Source organism: Dermacentor silvarum, chromosome 2, assembly GCF_013339745.2.
Source record: "Dermacentor silvarum isolate Dsil-2018 chromosome 2, BIME_Dsil_1.4, whole genome shotgun sequence".
Taxonomy (NCBI): domain Eukaryota; kingdom Metazoa; phylum Arthropoda; class Arachnida; order Ixodida; family Ixodidae; genus Dermacentor; species Dermacentor silvarum.
In genome coordinates, this window is record NC_051155.1 from 224,395,636 (window position 1) to 224,416,539 (window position 20,904).

At 52.5% G+C, this 20,904-nt stretch overlaps 1 protein-coding gene across 1 annotated transcript in view; it reads left to right on the plus strand.

Moving 5' to 3' along the window:
• LOC119442750 (uncharacterized) overlaps positions 1-19,512 on the plus strand; it is a 29,351-nt gene extending 9,839 nt beyond the window's left edge. The window contains exons 2-3 of the mRNA XM_037707749.2: positions 11,476-11,745; positions 13,894-19,512. Coding sequence (XP_037563677.1) covers positions 11,476-11,745; positions 13,894-14,234 — 611 coding nt within the window. The 3' untranslated portion in view covers positions 14,235-19,512. The remainder of the gene's footprint in view (positions 1-11,475; positions 11,746-13,893) is intronic.
• Positions 19,513-20,904: the final 1,392 nt, after the last annotated feature.

Genomic DNA, 20,904 nt, shown 5'->3' on the forward strand with positions numbered 1-20,904 from the left:
CGACTGCGGCGACGGACACGGCGGACGCCGACGCGACGACGCCGCGGTTTTACCGCCGCCCGACGCTGCCGCCGGCACACCGTGACGCGGCTTTTCCGAGGGCGCACGCGGGGCTTTTTACCGGCCGGTGCGAGACGTCAGCTGCACGGGAAGAGCGTTGCTTACGCCACGCGTAACGGCGAGCGCGGGTGGCCATGGAAGTGGTGAACTGCGGGACACCAAGGCGCCTTGTAGTTTTCACAGGGAAGGGTAATCTTGTGTGAAACGATCTCTCCTTCGGCATAATTATTGAGCACGGAGAAAGAGGAAATGCCGCTGACGCAGAGAAGCCATGGTTGTTTCAGATGCGGTTGTTGTACGGACATTCTGCGGTACTGACAGCACAAGGATCGTTGGAACGGAAAATGTTAGGTTGATGTTAGAGACAGAAGAGGGCGGTGAGGATTTAGAGAGCCGTAGAGGGTATCTGATGATGAGTAAGTAGATGTTCTGTAGTCGAGATTAATATGATGACGTCGAGTTGGGCAGGCCATGTAATGCGTGCTTTTGGACGACGGGTGGTCTGTCAGAGAGGATATCTGATGAGGAGTAGATGTTCTGTAGTCGAGATTATTAAAATGATCTTGAAACTGTGTGCGCGCTGCAGTTTCAAGATGAATAGCTACCAACTCGCCCAACTTTCAGTGCTTTTATAATAAAATGATGTTGAGTTGGAGTTGTGCAGGTTATGTAATGCGTAGAGCTTTTGGATAACGAGTGGTCTGTCAGAATAACTGAATGAATGCCAAGGAAACATAAAAGCGCTGTCGATGACGGCAGGTAATGTGGTGGCGTGAAGAAATCGGGAAGTTTCCACGAGACAGGTAGTAATTATTGGGGTATCGCATGGAAGAGGTCTTTGTCCTGCAGTAAAAATGAAATAGCATGATAATGATGACAATGACTCACCCCCGCACACGATGCAGCGCTAGGCATCTACTTCGTTAACAATACTCAGCACGTGATGCGTTGTTGCCTTAATGCTTTTCGATCACTTTCCCACAAAATGAGTATATACCCAATCCGCGTTTCGCTTAGAAAAGCGATGTCATAAAAACTTGCGACTCGTGGTTTCCTGTTGCCAAACGCAATGCGACTTTGATCAGATGTTATATGTGCTCCAATTACGCACTGCTTCATTCCGGCCTGATTCTCTTGTTCAAGTTGTCGAGAGGCGCACTATGTTGTGGGTGTGACAGGTGGCCTTTTCACGACCACTGGTGTTCTGTGACGCTCCGCGTGCCCTTGATCTCGGCACATTTCGTGCGGACGCGAAAGACTGTGACCGGCCGGCTTAATTCTCTGGCGTTCTCCCCGATCCCCTCGGGGTATTCACAAGAAGCGCCACCTTCAGGGTCCTGCGGTCAGTGGCGTGCGCGCGCATTCGGGATGGAATACATATATGTATATAGCGTGCGGAGAAACAGTTGGCGGCTGGAGAAACAGCCAGGCCTTCGCGAGGCGTGGTTGGGACGCTCGCTAATACTCCCTAATGAGAGTCATAATGCAGGCACCCGTTTCCTGTCCGGCTTCTCCGTAAAACGAGAGAACTTGTAAGCTCGCCGCGGGGGAAAGGAAAAACAGGCAAAATGACAGTGCTCGTTTTTGCAAGATGCGCGCGCAGCTGCTGTGCGGGCCTGTGTACTATATTCCGGAGGCATGCAGGGCAGCAGCAGCAGCACGCATGTCCTGTCGGGGAGGAAGAAAAGCGCGTGACTATACTCTAATTCTGCACCTCTCCCGTCCTCCCTCCTACACGCTCAACTGCCCCACGCTATCTCTCTAGGCGGGCGAAAAAGAACGGCCGGCCGGCCGTGCCGTAGGAATGACAAGGGTCGGGAGTTCGAGTCCCACCGCAGCGGTGCGGAGAGGTGTACACCGCCGCCGAAGCGGTCGAGAGACTTCGACGAAGCGATTACGAAGTGACCTGGTGGCGGCGGCAGCAGTCGTAGAAAGAAAGAGCACGCCGAGCAAAGACACAGCCGTGTGGCGTGTGTGTATGTGTGTATCTGGGGGGTGAGTTCCGTTTGTGCCAGAGGAGGGATTTACTTCTCCTGTGTGCTGGCCCGCCGCTGTCGGTGTGGTGCGCGTTCCCGCATGTGGATGCCTGCGCCGCTCTGCTCTATCATTACATCTCTCTCCTCTCCGGCGGCTCCGGAGGGGGAGAAGAGCCTCCCCTCCTTCGGCGGCTCTCGCTATCTGCTTTTCGGTGCAAAGAAACGTACAGAATACGAGAAAGTGTTTTTTCTTTTTTTTTTTTTCTACTGCTCCCAAGAAGCAGGGCGGCCCTTCCTCCGTTTCGTTGCTTTTTCTCGTAGCTCTCTCTCTCTGTCTCTCTCTCTTTTCTTTCACCGCTTCATTTTTTCTTTCCTTCCTGCCACCGCTCTCGGGATGCGACTGTTCTTTCCTTCAAGGTCGAACATTCGAAATCGACGGGTCCCCGCGTCTTTCTCTCCTCTACTGTTTTCGCTTTACTCTGCGCTGGGCACCCATTATGCGCTCGCTGCGGGTCCTTTTCCGATGCCCTTCTACTTCTTCCAAGCTGGCTGCAATTTGGGGGCCGGTGCATCCGCCGCTCGTGTATAATCGCCGCCGTGGCATGACGCGCAGCGTCTCGGGTAAACGGGGCTGGGCTGTGCCACATCGCGCGGCGAAAGAACACAACGGTGTTGTGTGCTAACAAGTCCTGCTGGCTGGCTTGGCAGCCTGCAGCCCGGTTGCTACAAGGTCCTGTAACTCGAGCGGCCCGGAGGCGCGCGCGAGCGAGCGCGCTTGTGGGCGTTTGTATCGAAATCCGTGCCTGGTCCTCTCTCCGGTTGCCGGCCGCACCGTGTGGGAATGGTGTTGGTGTCCGCACTGCCCACGGGCGCTGAGTTACTGGCGCCGATCGTTCGGAGTGAACGAGACGGAAAGCGGTCGAGTTACGAGCACCGGCGTTTCCACGATGCATGGTTCTGGACCTTTAAGCATACTAAACAAGACTATGCCCAGCCGATACCACTGGAGTATTGCATGCTCCACGATAGGCAGAATTCAATTGTGATTTGAAAAAAAAAAAAAAAAGAAAGTTGGGGCGGGGGAGGCACCCCTTTCGGCACCGCTGTCCGCGACAGACAGCAAGCGAATGTGAGCCGTCGGCGAAAGTAACCCGGGAAGTTGCTATTGTGGACATTGTGAAACGTTGTAATGCCGCCATGTTTGCGTTGGAGCCAGTCGGAGAGGGTGTAGCCAGCCACATTGTGGGCCATTCAGAGCTTACAAGATGGTGAATTCTGACAATATGGCGTATATGCATACAGGCTGTCGTGAGCAATATGAGAGGGAAGATATGCTTGATGCGCCTGGACGTGAACTGACAATGCGAACGTGTGTCCCAAGTGGTCTATGGCATCTTGCATTTCATTAAGGTTAGGTGTTCTCTTTCATATTGCTCATGACAGCCACTTTCATTATCCCTGCGTGTAGCGTTAAAACAGTGATCGTACTACGGCATATTAGCGGCATAAGGAGTAGAAAAAAAAAGGAAAACGAAAGGAAAATAAGTTGTTTTCGTTCGCGCAAGTTTTCGTTCGGACTCAGGTCCGTAAGGAACGCCGTACTGGTGACGGAACTACGGAGCAGTCCGCTAACCTTGCTTCGTTTCGGACCTCCGTCCCACGCTTTCTTTTCGTCACATGTCGTGACATGCGCTAACGCGTCCACGGCCATTATTATGGAAGCAAACGTGTCATGGCACGCAAGACCGAAGGCTCTTCATTTATTTGTTACAATAAAAAGCGCGGTAACCGGAGGCTAGGCAAACGAAAAAAAGGAACCCACGCACAGCATTTGTTCGGCGCTGTGCGGTGGCTGACCCGGGCCACAACCGAAAGAAAAAAAGAAAAGAGAATCAACCTTGGCTGATGATCTGTTCCTCCGGCTGAGCGGGGAAACAGAAGACACCCTGCAATTTCCACCGGAGGCCGCGCTCGGGGTTTCTCGTGCGTGCGCGCATCACTTCTCCGGAAATGTGCGGGCAATTACACGCGCGCCGCGCCTCGCTCGCATCCACGCCGAACGAGAGAAGGGAAATGAAAGGCAGCTGTGGCGGCGGCGGGACTTCGTCTCGACGCCAAAAATTTGAATGTCTGCGTGAAGCTGGAGGCAGAGAGAGGAGGGCTGACTGCTTCGGCGTGTGACGAGCCGCACTTTTTACTTTATTCTTCGGGCAAGCCGTCAGCGTCTAATGACGGGGGGGGAGACCTGCCTTCAAACCGACGGCACGCAGCATCTTCGCAGACGCCCGCCGTCGCCCGCGGGCCCCGCACGATGCTATCGGCGTCGTGAGCGCCGCGCGGCTCTCCCCCTCCGAAAAGCAACAGCCGCAGCAGCAGCAGCAGCTCCGAGGGACCCTTCTGCCTCCTCCTCATGGAGCTTGTTTTCGCTTTGCTACGCCCTCTCCTTCTGTTTGCTCGGCCGGCATTCTCAGGAAGGAAGGGGAGGGAGGGTGAAAGAGGACTCCCCGAGGAGTGTTGTGTGTGTTTGTTTCCCGGCGGCTTGCTTCTGCATCTTCGGCTGCTGCTGCTGCTGCTGGCCGTGGCCGGCCCGTCCGTCGGTCGTCGTCGTCTTCCGAAGCCATTGGAGCGTGCGTGAGCCCTCGCGTCGTGCGTTCGGTCTTCTCTTTCTCGGTCCCGCCGCCGCCGCCGCAGAGCTTTTTCCTTCCACCTCACTCCTACCTCCCCCCTCCGCCCCACCACGGGTTATTAGGATAATAACGGAGACCGGTTCTGGCTGCGGTGAGGCGAACTCAGAACTAGCCCCCCGACCCTGCTTCTTTTCCGCGGCAGCTTTCTTCTTCCGCGGCCGGACGGCCGAGAGTTGGATTCTTTCTAGAGTGCTGTTGCCTGGTGGCTGTGTTGTTTCGCTTTCGCAGTGAAGGGGGCTGGATGGAAGTTGAGGGGGGAGGTTGCGTAGATATGCATCCTTTACTATCTCTCTCGCCCAGAGCTGTTGGCGTGCTCCTTTGTGCCTCGGCTTTCCACCGAGGAGTTGTTGCATCCACGTCGATCGTGACGCAGGGTTGCACGCGGAGGGGCCAGCGTCCTTCCACGACGAGGTGAAGTTAAAAGAGAGGCGGAGGGGGGGGGGGGGGGGGCACGGGGGGACCGCGATGCGGCGCAAAGACAAGCGCTCGCGGCGCGCGGCGCGGTGTGCACGCGATGACTTTTCGTGCCACCGTCCATTTGATAGCTCATGCCCCCCCCCCCCCCCCCTTTTTTTTTTTATTACTTTTCCGTCCGGCCGAACGTTGGGTGGGGGGGGGGGCTTCATGAGGCATCGCCAAGTAGCCAGAGAGCGCGCGGAGGAATTTCGGACAGGACGGCGTGCACTGAGGCGGCAGTAATAGTAGCTGGCTGGTCGTCGCGGCCCAATGCGCGCGCATGCTCTCTTTGATGCAGAGTTCTGCGGTCGTCCGTCCGTGTGGTTGCCGCACCGGATGCGCGCGCGGCCACGGGACGTGGAAGGCATGGTGCTTCTCAGAGGCGGTGGTTGTCTTCGGGAACAATGCGCATCTGGCCGAGTTGTGGGGGATCGCGGACTCTGCAAGCTGCGCTCCGCTCTTTCATTCCGCGACCATAGATAGCATTTAGATCCAAGCTGGCTGTCAGGTCGCTGAGCCAAAGACGAGTACGAAACACGGAATGAAAGAAAAACAAAATTGACGTGGTAGCACCAGTTATATTGTATATAATCACTTGATTACCCTCGGAGAATATTCGCTTATATGCATGTTCGTGTGCCTTCACATCCACTAACCACAATAATGTTAAACAACATAGTCGATAACAAGGCCGAGCCAACGGACCTCGTTAAATATGTTGTAGCGACGAGCGCACTAGCAGACGCACGCGCTGGTTTCTCAAGACGACGGCGAGTGGCTCGACGCGCGATCAGAAGGAACGCCATCCAGCCCAACGTTACTAGAATCCCATAGTAACGTTGATCCAGCCAGCGGCCAGGACTCCTGCCGGGCCGGTCAAGCTCTCTTCAAGTTAATGTGGCCGCGGGCGCCTGGAACGAAGACGCTCACATATGATAGGTCGTTAACGCCAATCCTTATGTCTCGCATTCTGATCCAGCCCTTTTTCACATATAACGCAAGGAAATCTTCTATAGCCCGTATTCAAAGGATTCGTAAACGATGAACTACGCATCTAAATATTTCGTGCCCAGAAACTTAATTATTATTCAATAATATGCTGCCGGATCTCTGTTGCGCACCTAAACATTGGAACGCCTCATAGGAATCGTGAAGACAGGCAAAGTGTACGCTAGCGTGACCCGTAGCTTCGAGTTTGGGCTTGCAGGATGTAGCCAGTGTAATTTTCATTTATTGCATCGTAAGCAATATGGCATAGCGGCATATTAAAAAAAGAGCCGTGGCGACGGCTAGGCTTATTGAGTTGCAGACAATTACACTTTCTTCATGGTGCGTGCGCGCGTTTTAGAAACGTCTTCGGAATTTTGCACAGGACACGAAACCGAAGGGCTCTTTCTGATTGCGCTGGCAAAGCTGCCGATGGACTACACTGCCTACTTACTTGGCCTCTTTCTAACGAGCCTCATTACACGTCGTGACAAAGAGCAAACATTCTTTAAGAAAAAAAAAATGAAAAAAAAAATGGAGACAATGGTGACCCCACACAGCTTCAAGGACTAGACAATGTCAGTGAAACTTTAAATAGCCCAAGACTCACGTAATTCGTCAAGAGTCTTTTTAAAAAAAAGTCAGCCTGCAACTCGTTTGGGAGAAGCTCTTTGTTTTGTCTTTGCCTTTCCTGGGCGGTATTAAATTACGTTCACCGGTCTTAAGAAACGTGCGCCGGCCTTTCTCTCACTCTCTCACTCCCTCGGTCACGTCTTTTTCGTCGGCCATTAGCAGGAAGAAAAATCTATGTCGGAGGGTATGAAAGTGGCTTCTCTGCATGGCAGCGCTGCTTCCTGGCTCGCGCAGTTGATGGAGAGAGAGTGCTGGTCTTCCTCCTCTCCCGCCCGGTTAATGAGTAGCTCGAGGGGGCAGAAGACGCGACTGCGGTTGAGTGCACTCTGCCGTATACTCATTCTATCTCGTCTCCGGCACGGCGAAATGGCGCTGCTGCATGCTGATGCTGCGTTCCCCTGCGGCAGCACGCCGCGTGGATTGTGGTACCGTGGCCGGAGGGCCTTTATTCGACAGCCAATCCTAAGGCCCCCGTGTCTGTGGCGTCCTTAAGCGAAACAAAGATGAGGTTTCCGGTGCGACTCCTATAGCAGCTTCGTGTCGCTGAGAGCGCGACGAAAAACAAACTAGCGAATGAAAAGAGAGAAGTCCTTGCGAGAGAAACGTGAATGCACGAGCGAGGAAGGACGCGTCGTCGAGTCTATGGTTCGAAATGGATGCCTCGAAGCGTCTCTTACGCGGCCCTGAGATCGTTCTTCTGCGGGCAATTCACGTTCCCTCAACGCAGTCGTTTGCATGAGAGATGAATGTTTTGGCTTCTTACGCCGCAATAACTCCCTACCACCCGTGCGCGCATTGTCGCCGCCATCTTCGCTTCTTACCTTGGGAACGGCCGGCCCGTCTTGCCGCGCTTCCAGCATGTAAGGTGACGCGGAGTATTGGGACTAACTGGTGAGTGGTGAGGGTGTGCGGGAACAGCTGATGGGCAAAATGGAGGGAGGGCTCGTCCGTACGAAATCTCTCGCACAGTACGGTCTACAGTTTAATGGAACACTTAATTAGTATTCAAACTGATATAACTTAATTGAACGCATCAACAACTTCACAAGTGCTCGCCGTGACGCGTTAGCTAGACCTCTAATGACAAAGTTGAGGCCTTCCTGTCAAAACTGAGTCGTAGTCAGTCTTGAAACACTTCGCGTTCCCTTCAACAGTAGACCGCAATGGCATACAAGACCGACTTTCGACGCAGTTCAGACGGCGTACGTCAAGCACCGGACTTTCTCTTGTTGTGGAGAACAACGCCCATGTGCCCGCGTTTCCTCCGGTCCTCGTCTCCCACTCTCCCCCTTCCATCAGCGCGCAAAATCTCGGTGGGGTAATCGCTATTCCGCTTCGTCGTCGTCGAAGGACGGGCCAAGCGCGGCCGGCAGGCGCGGGCCGCGGTGCTGCTGCAGCGAGCGGGTGGCCCGTCGTCGGCTCCGGCTGGCTTTCGCGGGCCCGGCCGCACAGCGGCGAAAGACCCGTAGAAGGAAACCCCCTGGCGATGCCCGGCAGCGATAGCGAGGTTTCTCTCCCACGAACGCGGCGGCGGTCCCCCTTTTCTGGCGAATGGCGCGGTGGCGGCTGCTGCTGCTGCTCGTCCGGGGAGATAAGGGACACGCCGCTCGGAGACGCGACCAGATGCGCCCGCTGAACAGCTTTTGGGAAAGATGAGCTTGCAAAAAAAACGGGGCTGCTTGCTCAGAAAAGAGGAAGGGGAGGTGCACCAGACCAGACGCAATTTCCTATACCGGTGCGTCCCCAGCCTCGGGAGGGTGTACGTCAGGACACGACTGGCCGGCGCACGTCGCCGCCGTGACGCTTCCCTATCTGGCCATCGTGCGCTCGTGACAGCTCATTGTGCTATGCACAAGAGGCTACGAAAGCGCAGTTCGTCGAACGTTCCGGATTTTATCACCGTTTCACACGGTCTAACTGATGACGTGCAGTGACCGTAGGTGGTGTCCAAACCGCACCTGTAGCGGCGGCCGGCGGTGCTATTCCGGACACGCAGAAATTCCGGAATATCGTCGATTTCTCCCATCTTGTCAGCTCTGATTGGTCCCGCAGGGTTGCCACGATCTCTCTATCCTCTTGCGATAGAGAGACCCTTTCCTCTTGGGAGTCTGCTCTGCTCAGCTCAAGCCGGCAGGAACAGCAACGGCTGATCCAGCGGGCTCTCGAAGTCGCGCATGGCTATGGAGCCCTGGACTGAGGGCCCCACTCATTGAGGAAGAATTTCCGACTTGTTTTCCAAATAAAGTTTATTCTCTCTCTCTCTCAACACAGCAGAATTGCAAGGTGTCCAGGATAACCCTCGGGTTTCTCAGGTATAGTGCGAACCTACGACACGATATGTGGCATCATAAAAGGTACAATGTTTTAGAATCTGGGTTTGTTGCTGATTGAGCTGTTCTATCTCCATATAAGCGCGAGCAAGGAGTATGAATACTATATATATTTCAAAGCTATTTTGTGATTTTAGCAGGACACAGCTTCCGTGAAAGCGTCACATACACAGTTTCATACTCGGGAGATGCGTAATTCGCGGAAGTTCAGTTACGATCAGAGCTTTTCGATGCCCAATCATTCAAGTCGCGGTTACTCGGCTGCAAGCGACAAGGCCCCAAGGTAACCCGGTGGGTATTGAAGCCTATACTGTTCGCCGCTAATTATCAGGCCACTAAACGTCCCTGACAAGTCCTTGGGAAAGTATCAGTAACTCCTCATTCCACCCACTTTTGTTATTCTGTATTATCTCTGTAATGGCTTATCTTTGATCTCGGCGGGCGCGATAGCGGTTCGTGATGACTCGGTCGAGATTCACCAGGCGTTTCGTTCCGTCGGCACGAACGGCCCCCTGCCGAAATGGTTCCGATGTATTGTTCTCTCTCACAATACGTCATTCCACGAACAATACCGCCTGCATCGTATGTGCTCTGTTTGCTTTTCAGTCGACCCGTGAAGCCACGCCGCGCACATCTCTCTCCTGCCGATCGCAATCCACCGCCCTGCTGTGTTTACAGAACACACCCTCATTGTTAACAAGAAGTCCCCCTTTCTTTTCGCTTCGCCTGTTGTGCGTAGTACTACGACGGTGGCGCCAGAGTGTTTTCTACGCTCATCGTTAACGAAAACTCTCATCTAAGGAAATATACCGTTTACGCGAACTTCCAGTTATACCCGAAACACCGCTGCCCGCTACGTGTCTGTGTCAGTTCGTTGCCGAACAGTCCTCCTTCAGTCTTGCAATCGTTGGAGTGTTGACGCTACATCGCCGTTATACCCACAGAGGCGTTCCCAACCCCTGCCTCGGTATACTAACCGCGCCGACACAAACTGCTGTCAGCGTCGACCAACGTTGTTGACAAAGGGTTCGTTCTCCCTCCACTTCGCATCTGTATAGTGGGCGTTGAGTGCTTACAGTACGACGTGGTACCAGTATATAGCCACTTCCACCCCTTTCAATGCCGATTGTTTGTTCCCCGTTACGGGGACACGAACTCCATGGCATCTATATATCCCGTCGCTGCTGCCGTGTCAGTGTGTCACGGTTTTTTGTCGATTGTCGTTCCGCTGTCCAGGTCGGCACGCGCCCAAGGTCCCGTTGTGCCAACAAGAGTCGAGAGGGGGTTGCTCTCGGCGGGGAGGCCGCGAGTGGTGGGGGGTGCGGTGGGCGGGCGCGCCGCTGCTCTTCTCGCAGCGGGGAGCGACTCGACACCCCCCGGCCTCCCCCCGACACGACGACGCCGTCTCGCCGACGCCGACACGGGCTGCGGGCGATTTACGATGTGCGGCGGCTTCGCGGCTCGCCGCTTGCTGGCGTCACGGCGCTGTCTCCGTCCCCCCCCCCCCCCCCCCCCCTTTTTTTTTTTTTTTTTTTTCCGCGTGTGTGTGTCGACGACGTGCGTGGACCTATCAGCCCCGGTCGATGACGGGCCGTCACTCGCAATGGTGACGCACACGCACGGCAACGGACCGCGTTCCTCCTGCCAAACGTTGTGTCGAGGCTGTCTGCGTTTGTGCGAACGCGTGGGAATGGTCCCGCAGCTTCTGCTGACGGTCCCTTTCCCCCCTTTCACAGGTATCTCGCGAGTACGCTGACCGACGAATGCGTTTATGCGATACCTTTTCTGCGCATCGCAATTTTTTTAAATATTTTTTTTTCTAATTAGCAGAACGACAGACGGGACCTGTCATCGTGAGTCTTACTTGCCCGAGAAAATGGGTTCAATGCTCGGTGGCTCTTTCACTGCATCGAAACGAACCCGAGATGCGAAAAGCCATTAACGGCGCGCGAATTTAAGGTGGCGTATGCGGCATCTAATTTTACGGTACACAAGATTGTCTACGTTAATAAGAACGAAACTAGCGTTACACGACATGACCACTGACTACGGCTTCATCCCTTACTTACCCAAACAGTCACGAGACTACAGCATGCACTGACGGGCACAATGGCGACACATAAGTGCACATGTAGACTATTGCGCGCTTCAAGGGGGGGGGGGGGGGGGGGGGTCATATGTGTGTTTGTGCATGTGGGTGGGGAATGTGTGTGTGTGTAGAAGTACTACAGGAATGTGCGTAGCAACCTTGACGTGCACTGTGTATGATTGCGCAAGTGAGACCAACACGCGCTCATGCCGTTTTTTTTTTTTTTTTTTTTTTTTTTTTTTTTTCCACTCTCGCAGGGAAGCAAATCACGTGCGCGTGCACGACGCAACACTGCCGCGAGCAGGGCACCAGCCGCTGCAACACGACGTCCATGTGCTACACGCAGTACCTGCAGAGCCGCGACCCCAACACGGACCCGATCACGCGCGGCTGCATCAACAGCCGCACGCCGCTGCTGTGCGAGAACCGGCGTCCCGCGGTGCACTCGGCCGCCCGGTGGCCGCAGCTCGTCTGCTGCAGCAGCAACCTCTGCAACGAGGGCATCCTGCCGCCGCCGCTGCACGCAGGTACGCGTCGCAGAACTTGCGAATACGCCGCTAGGGGTGTGCCAATTGGTAGCTTTCACGTGACGTCGCGGACACAGCCGATCAGCGTGCCGCACGGTGCACCGAAATGGCGGCTACGATGATGACGTCAGTGCAAGCAATCTTATTGGTAGCTTTCGTGTGACGTCATAGACCCCCAGCTTATCACCGTGCCGGTGCACCAGCATGGCGACTGCGATAACGTCAGTGCAAGGCGCCTCGCACTGACGTCATTGTAGGCGCCATTTTTGAGACCCAATCGAATACGAATCGAATAGTGCCAGAAGCGATTGCAATCGAATAGCGAATATTTTTCGAATAGTTTTCGAATAATGAACAGCCGTTTTCACAATTGATGTAAAGCGGTGTGCACATTGTAGTATTCATCAGCTTAGCAATTTTCTCTCATTACATTGCGTATTATGAAACGTTGTCTGTAAAAATGCAGGAATGGAGCGTACAGTTCGCACATGCAGGACCTTTCGGACAGTGCGTATAATCCCTGTATAACGTAGCCTGTTGCACTTCGTAAGTTCTCTAGTTTTATGGGTCTGTTACGTTACTTTTGCTCCAATGTTATGTTTGATTGCGCACAGTTGACATTATAAAATATTCGAAAACTATTTAAAAATATTCGTATTTACTAATAGTGCCTATTGAGTTCGAATACCGAATCGTTAGTGCTATTAAAAATATTCGTATTTACTAATAGCGACTATTGAGTTCGAATACCGAATCGTATAGTGCACTATTAGATTATTCGAACGTTTCAAATATTCGCCCTCCCCTAGGAATAAAGCGTGCAGCGAGGTTATGGCGTCGCGCTGAGAACACGAGGAGGAGTCGTCGTTTAGGCTCCCGAAAATAGACCCACAATCTCATACGCGTTTGTTTAAGCTGAAGAACCGAGAACAAACGAAGACAATCAGGGTTGCATGAGGGCTTATTGGTGTGGTCATCGCAAAGACGTTCAACGTATAGGCAATTTTAGTGCATACATTGAGGAAGAACAACACACACACGTAAAGCGATAACCATCACATTATTTTCCTCCTTGTCTATGTACTAATCTCGCTACGTTGAAACCCTTCGATAAAAGAAACTCTTTCCGCGTTTTGGCAAATGCGAAACCGTCGCGAGTGGCAGGTTGCGCTGATTCTGTGTCTGCTCCAAGAAACCGAAACGCAATGTTCCGTCGGATTCTACGTGCGGGGATACTTGGCGCATAACATACGTGCAGAAGCGCGTAGAAGCTCCGCCCCCGCAACTTTCCCGTGATTGCTGCAGAAAGTTGACCGCTGCGATCCAGCACACAAAGTCAAAGCCACTGCGGTCAGTTGATTCTATGCGAGGTCTAATGTTTCGTCGGCGGACTCCAATCAAACAGTTCGACGGTTAAAATTTGCAGCAGATTTACCCTATAGCGAACATGTACTTATCATCTAACGACACAAGTAACGTTGCTTCCACTCGAACAGTGGAATATGTCCTATGGAGACAAAGTTCTCCGGCGATGACCCAACGGAGCAATATGTAGATTTTGCCTTCGCGAGCAGCAAGAGGCAGGAGTGTATCCCCGCCTGCCGTTTCTTTCTTGACACTTTTCTTTATAACAAAGCGCTAACAGGGAAGGAACCAAGTGAAATAGACTAACAACGACAAGTGATGGTTTGTCTCGAGACTAACAACGACAAGTGATGGTTTGTCTCGTTCACCTCGTGACTTCGTCCCTTGTCTGCTGGCACTTTGTGGATGAATGTACACCAACTTGCCCGGATTTAGGTTCTCTTACAATACATTTCTCGACACCGCATGCCAGAGAACAAACAGCTGAAACTATACAAAAGCGGTAGTCTCGTTCACTGTCACTTGACTTGCCCGCGTCAAGCGTGCCGTTTGTGCACGGGTAGTTCGGATCCTCATTTGAGCCAATCTGCATTGAGCCTTTTGAGCTTAATCGAAGCGCAGGGCGTGAGTGCGCGTTTAGCGTGGAAAATCTCTCTCGAAGATGACGTGCCGCAGTGCTCGATCCGGATTGAATCCGTTCTGCATTGACTCTATAGCGGCTCACTCGAAAGTGCCAGTGCGAGACAGCCGGCTTAAAATGTCTTCTCCGCGCGTTCTTTGCAGAGACGGCATCTTCGTGGCCCGCGCTTCGACCCGAGGCGAGCAGCAGCGGCGTGGGCGACGGCGTGCCCGCTTCCACCGAGTTGCCGCAGCAGCCGCCCAACGATGACGACGGCGACGACCGCCTGCTGAGCCCCGTGCACGTGGCGGTGCTGTCGGTGGGCGCCTGCGCGCTGTTCGCCGTGGCCCTTCTCGTGATCGTGGCGCTCGTGCGGCGCCACGCGGGACTGCTGGGCGCGCGCTACGTGCGCGGCAACTACATCAAGGGCCGCCGGCAGAGCGCCTCCGACGACGGCACGCCGAACGGTGGCACCTACGACAACAAGATGGCCGTCGTCTCCTGATCAGGGGCCGGTCGCCGCCTCAGTGTGTGTGTGTCCGTGCGCGCGCACCTTCTCAACGCGCCATCACCAGGGAGACTCGTTATCAAAGTGAACTCTGGTGGGGTGGACGCTCGAACCTGGGACCAAGTGGTGCACGTGTGAGTTAAGTGGAGGAGTCGTCGAAGGGCACCGCGGTTGGGACACTCGTGAGGTGTCCGGGAGACCACGTGGAGAGCCAGCCAAGCTGTTATGGTGACATTTGGAAGTATGGAAGTCCGACCTCTATCAGACATCATCCTGCCGAATCACACGTCGGCCGTGAGGCCTGAACGCTGGCCCATGCTTTTCGTGGGGCAGCGAAAGCTTGTCCTAAGAGTCAGTGCCTTCGCCGGAAACATTGCAGTGTCGTAGTTTCGCGCCCGAGCTCTTGCGATTATCGACCTAAATGTTTAGCTCGAGGTTGTGCGATCTGTGACCCTCAGCGAGTAGCGCGTATCTGGGTAACCCAACTCTGTACAAGTGGAACGTGCTTTTCTGAAAGGCAGCTTGCGTCCGGTTGCGTGTCCGCTGGCTCGCAGAATGCACCGCAGGCGCTTGCGAGGGCAGGTGAGCTTTTCGTAGCGGTACCTGGTCGCGACGTCCTGTTGATTCCGAGAAAATCCGGGACCCCGCAGGGCAGGCGTGACGTCCCCGCGGCCCTACGTGGGCCGTGTGTAGTATAACACTGCGATTGAGCGCACAGCGTTGACCTTCGGAACGGGCGTTCCCGATCGCTCACGTGACCGTTTCCTGTTCGCCAGTCGCAGCCAAGAATCCGCGCCCGCCTGTTCGTTAAATGCCAGCCGTCGAACGCTCGCGGGTCACGATCCGGAGCAGGATTTCTAGTGCCGGCCTTCGGAGTAATCGACACCTTATTCGATTAGGCAGTTTGTTAAACGCCTGATACGCCATTGAAATAAGCTTTCGTCGGGACCATCACCTATGCTGCTGGTCACGGCATAGCGGCCGATCGTATTGGGGCCAAATAGTCGGCAGATGTTATCGGCGGCCGACTGTTCGAAGTTGGAGCTATATAACTTATTCGTTTTCACCAAGACAAATTGTCACTCCAAAAAAAAAAAAGTACATAAGTTCGCTGGTTCCGAAGTTATAGGTTCTGCCTGCAGGAGGTGTTGGCGTTGAATGATGGCTGAATGAAGATGCGACTAATGACATGGCGTCGCGTAAAGCTAATGAACGCAAATATTCCTATGTAAGTTATAGAAAATGATCTTATATTAGGAAGCCTGATGTACTAGGCGATATTCTCGAGCGAAGGGAAAGAACCATGTATAAAGAGCAGACTCATACTTCATTTATTGGACGGACAGTCTACGTTAAAAGAAAAAAAAAATCTCTCAGCACCATGCTAATTACGCACATCCAATACTACAGCCGCGATAGAGGCGCGTATTCAGGGATCAACTTACTAATCGTTTCGGCCATCGCTCGTAGCGTTAGTGAGTTAGGCATACAAATACAAACGCGCTAGAAATAATGTTCCACTTGTTGCTTTCATCAACTAGCCATCGTGTTACTGCCTTATTGAACCGCTGGAGTACCCGACCTTTATCGCGTTCTTCCAGGACCACATGTTCCCCATCGTTGGTTGTGTGCTTCGTGCCCCTGTTCACTTGTTGTTTTTCGTGTTGTTGTTGACCGTACAGTGTTGTTGTACACACGTCCTCCATTGTACAGTGAAAGTGTTCCTCTCGGAAGTGGAACGCGCACTTACACTCTGAATTTGTGCACTGTAAATATCGCCTATAATGGGCGCTCCGCCAACTTTTTCTCACCTACGCTATACCTGACCCGCCACCCCCGCCTTAGTCGCTGTGATAGGGGGTTTGTTGGCGGGATCGCTTGCTGAATACTGCCGAGAACAAGGGATCTAAATTCTGCAGGCATTCGTTCAAGATTCGGTTCATTTCTGGTTCTTCATAAGGTCGCATTTAGATCTTCGTTAAACTACCATAGGTAGCATATTGAAGGTGTGTGTGTGTGTCACGCTAAGATTGGCAGCCTGGAAAAAAAACTAATTATCGAGAGGAGATTACCCCCCCCCCCCCCTTCCGGTTGTCTCTCGATTAAATAGCACATTTCATCGAATGGGGGCTGAGACATACCCCAAATATTCACAGCTCCTGATCTTCGTACAAAAGACACCAAAATGTGCCTCGTTGACCGTGCCTTTTTTAAAAGACTCGCACGAATTCGCTGTCATTGTTCGAACCTGATCGTCATCTCTAGCTACCAGGCTCCAGGCTATTCTAGGCAAAAGAACAGAATGGAGCGAAAGAAAGGTTTTGATGCCTGCAGAATCTATCCCGAATACGCGGAACCCTATACAGGGGTGCGCAGTAAGGTCGCGCGCCCGTCTTACGGCTGGCCTCTTCCTAACTTTTCTCTCGAAAAAACACGAGAGCAATGTTTTGCTGCCTTTTAAGTGGCCTCGTTCTTGCCTTGGCCACTAACGGTGTCACCGGAAGGTCGCCTGTTTTGGCGCTGCCTTCTTGTCAGTTGTGCCTTCGCTCGCTTCTGACATAGGCACGGATGGTCTGCAATGCAGCGCCATTGTAGACCTCCACGGCCTGCTGGAGGTCCGGGTCGAAGAGCCCGTAAAGTGTTCTTTACTCGCTGCCAGTTCCAATGACGGTACCTTTTTTTTTTTTTTTTTTTTTTTTTTTTTTGTAAGGCTGGTGCACACGACGGACGAAAGTACAGACTCCCAGAACGGACAACCCACGACGTGACTATGAAACTGATCCGCGCGGCGAAAGAAAAATAGAGATGGGAGGGAAAGGGGGGGGGGGGGGGGGGCAGAGATTATTCTGTGTTAGGATATCAGGTGGTCTACCCATGCGCCAGCTTCCCATCGAGCACAGCTCTTCACTCATGACAGTTGCGCAACGGTAAATTGACGCGCCACCATTAACCGAGAATACGAAACTTAGCCACGACTCCTCGCCACCAATCGTCGTTTAAAAAGTCATCGACAAACCCGGCTGCAAGAAAGGCGCTGATTGGAAACGCTGTTTATTTGGTGTTGCGTAATGTGCTTTTCGCCAATCGCTGTGGCATTTTCTGAAACGCGCGGAATTTCTCAACTTTTTCACGATTGAAGAGCTCTGCCCTTGGATGGCTTGCGGGGGGGGGCTACAACCTGATCAGACCACTTTCTACCGCGGCCGTCGGAGGAGGGCGTGTTGGTGCTTGGGGCTGTAAGGTCCCTAGATAAAACAAGTTTTCCTAGGGACCTTATGTGGCTGTAAACCAGCGTCCTTGCTCTGCCGTCTGCTACTGCGCACCGCCGTAGACCGTCGTCTGCATCTGCCTAACGAAAGCAAGGGTTCGGTCGAGCAGAAGACAAAAAGAGCACCGGTTTCTGGTTGCGGGCACACACTCCATGCTCGAGTATACCGCGGCGCGCAGTTGGAACGCGACCGCCAACGCCGCCGCGCCCCGTTCCAACTGGGCTCCACTTCCCGTCTGCGAAGCCAAGGCCGCAGCAGACGTTTATACATTCCCAGATATCTCGCACACGTCCGCTTGCTGCCAACGGACTTCTTTACTTTCCGGGCGCGCGAAGACGTGTTCAAAAGTGCCTGCGCGCGGTTTCTCTAAAGGCTTGTTAACAAAGGGGTGCGCGAGAGACGGTATAGTTTACCAACCAGCACCAGTGATACCGCTGCATCCGTCCTGCATCTTACATTTCATTGCAGTGGCCAGCAGGCCGGTCGGTGTCTTCGCGCGTTGTTCTTCATTTCTTTTCTCATTTTTCATCGCTTCTTCTTTTTTGCGGCTTGTACTTGAAGACTAAACTTCGCGTTTCTGTCGTTGCGGTGTCTTTTGAGATGTTTACTCGTTGCATCATGCATTCCTGTGCCTTCCTTTCCATGTTTCCTTCCTTTTTTGTTCCCTCCAAACCTGCGTCGGCACGACGCTTGACTAGAGTTGTACGAATCTCGCTGTTTCGTTGTGTCGCATGACGGAGTGTCCCTGCTCCGTCAAACGTGTTTGTTTCACCGCGAACCCACGCGCAAAGTGCTGCCGTGCCAAACTTTGAGTTGCTTCTGCGCTTAATGATTGCAGTGTAAAGTTGTCCGAGGGGCGGAGAGAACGGGTAGGGTGGGGGGTGGGGGGGGGGGGGGGGCAGTATTTTTCACTTACATAGAGAAAGCTCTTAACGACCGCAATCCTAAGCGCTAATTGCGCACATCGCGGAGCCCTTTGTTAGATGATGGGAGGTTCTTCGTCGTTATTCGTATTTTAGTTTATTCTCGTATAGAAACACTGAGGGTAAAGGACAAAAAGGCACACGCCAGTACTCGACTAAGACATTAAGCCCTGTAAATACTGATATGAACATAAACTTTTATCTTCAACATTCCTTAACCTAATGCTTTTGATTCGGCGTCTCGAAGCTGTCCGGGTATTTGGATAATCGGCGAGAAAATCGGAAGTGCGATCCCGTCATCGCGCCGCTGGCTAAGAGACACTGCGCATGCTCAGGGCTGCCTCGGAGGGTTTTTGCCAATGTTCAGTAAGTACTGTCAGGACACCACTGCTTGGAGAGTCGAGATTCGTTAGGTGAAACACATATAATATTCAAACACTCACAGCAGCTTGCCGTAAGAGAGAACGCCTGCGAATTATTCGATCATTGATTGATACCAACGTTAGTCGTGATATCAAGAATATTTATTTCTCACAAAGCAGCGACAATGTTAAACTTTATACTGTCGAAAATACTAGTGATGCGTACCCTCTAACAGTGGATCATCATGTATGTCTTGGCGCCGCAGGTCAGAATTTCCAGTCTTTTAAGTGCCAGTGAGTACTGTTTGATAGATTTAAGTATACGCTTGATGTGGAGCTTTTGTCTAAGCACTGATAAATGAACACGCACGCTTTGCACGTGGGTTCGTCGCGTCTGACTCAAAAAAATCTCCCCATGTTGCACTCGAAACGATCGTCTAGTTCGCTGTCACTTCGGTGCGAACGGGTTCCCGCACCATCACTGTTATTTCTCAAGTCATGTGTTCTTTTATTTTTTTCTTGCACGGAAATGTTGTCCTAACTTATTTATTTATGCTCACATTATTGAGTTATCATTATTTGACTATATATTATTATATACAGAGAGATGCTATTCTATTGAACGACATGTCTCAGTGAATTCAACGTGTCCTCTCTTTGTTGATTGACGGTGGCGTGGTTGTACATAAGAGTGATATATACATATATGTGTTTTTTTTTTGTACAAATGTCTATATGCACAGTTGCCAAGATGAATGAAACACCATTGTAAAAAAAAAGATGGATTTGCTGTCCGTTTGCTTCTTTCAATTGAGGTGTACGTTGGCGAGACGTAGAGTTGTGGCAGGAACCACGTTGTCTGCCTTGGAATTCCTCCAGCACATACAGGGAACTTCCCTTCCTCAAAGTAACACATGATGTGTTACCAGCGACGACAGCTGGGACTAAGAGCCGTTGGTAAAATAAAGTTAATTCTCTGTCTCTCCTTACAAAGGCTAAGGACGATGCGCCGGCGTGGGAGACGATCTGTCACTTCAGCAGCCTCTACAAGGGAGAGAGGGTGGCGGGAGAAGAGGAGCGCCCCCACCACAGCGTCAAAACCCAATACTACTACCGTGTTTAAACCCTATAAACCGGCCCAAAGCTCTCGCGTGACAGCACGTGCGTCTCGCAACTCGTTCGTGCGAGAGCACGTGGCTTTTTCAACGGCGCCATTGTATGGGCGGTCAAAGTCCAACCACCGTGAAAACGGGCGATAGAGCCAAGGAGAGCTATTCGCTTTGAAAAGTCTGGGGAATGACTGACAACAGCCGGCCTACATGTAGCGAGGCGGTAACCGAAAACAAGCCGCAAACGAAGATGTCTGCTTTCGGAACGCATTCCGGAGCATTTAAGCCGTGAAGGTAAGTAAAGGTGACGTTTACTCTCGATAACTACCATCGTTCACATTTGCGAATATCGTATACCAACTTCAATGGCTTAGAGCAAATGAAAAAAAAAAAATAATTATGGGGTTTTACGTGCCAAAACTACGATCTGATTATGAGGCACGCCGTAGTGGGGGACTCCGGAAATTTGGACCACCTCTGGTTCTTTAACGTGCACCTAAATCTAAGTACACGGGTGTTTTCGCATTTCGCGCCCATCGAAATGCGGCCGCCGTGGTCGGGATTCGATTAGAGAAAATGAGTCATCGGAGTTTAAACATTCGGCGTAAAAGCAGCACGCAGATATATCACGTGCTGCTTCTGTGGCTTTAGAGGTTTGAGTTGATCCCGATACGGGGATGTTTGACGTTCCAAAGCAGCATTGGGGCGGTAGGAAAGATACGTCGTAATGGTGAGTTCCAAATTTTTACCGCTTGTGGGTTCTTTAAGTGCGCTTATGAATTTAGTACAAATGGGTTTTGGCATTCCGGCCCCATCGGAATTTCGGCCGGAAGACAGACGCGCGACCTCGTGCTCTCAAATTTCACTGGCAATGCTTGCGAGTATAGTAGTATACTTCCAAAGGGAGTGTTGTCCAGGAATACAAACAGCAATAGCGAAGATAGTGCCGAAGTAGTCGCGGTCATCTCGACGCGATCCCCGTGCTTGAAAGGGATACTTGTTTT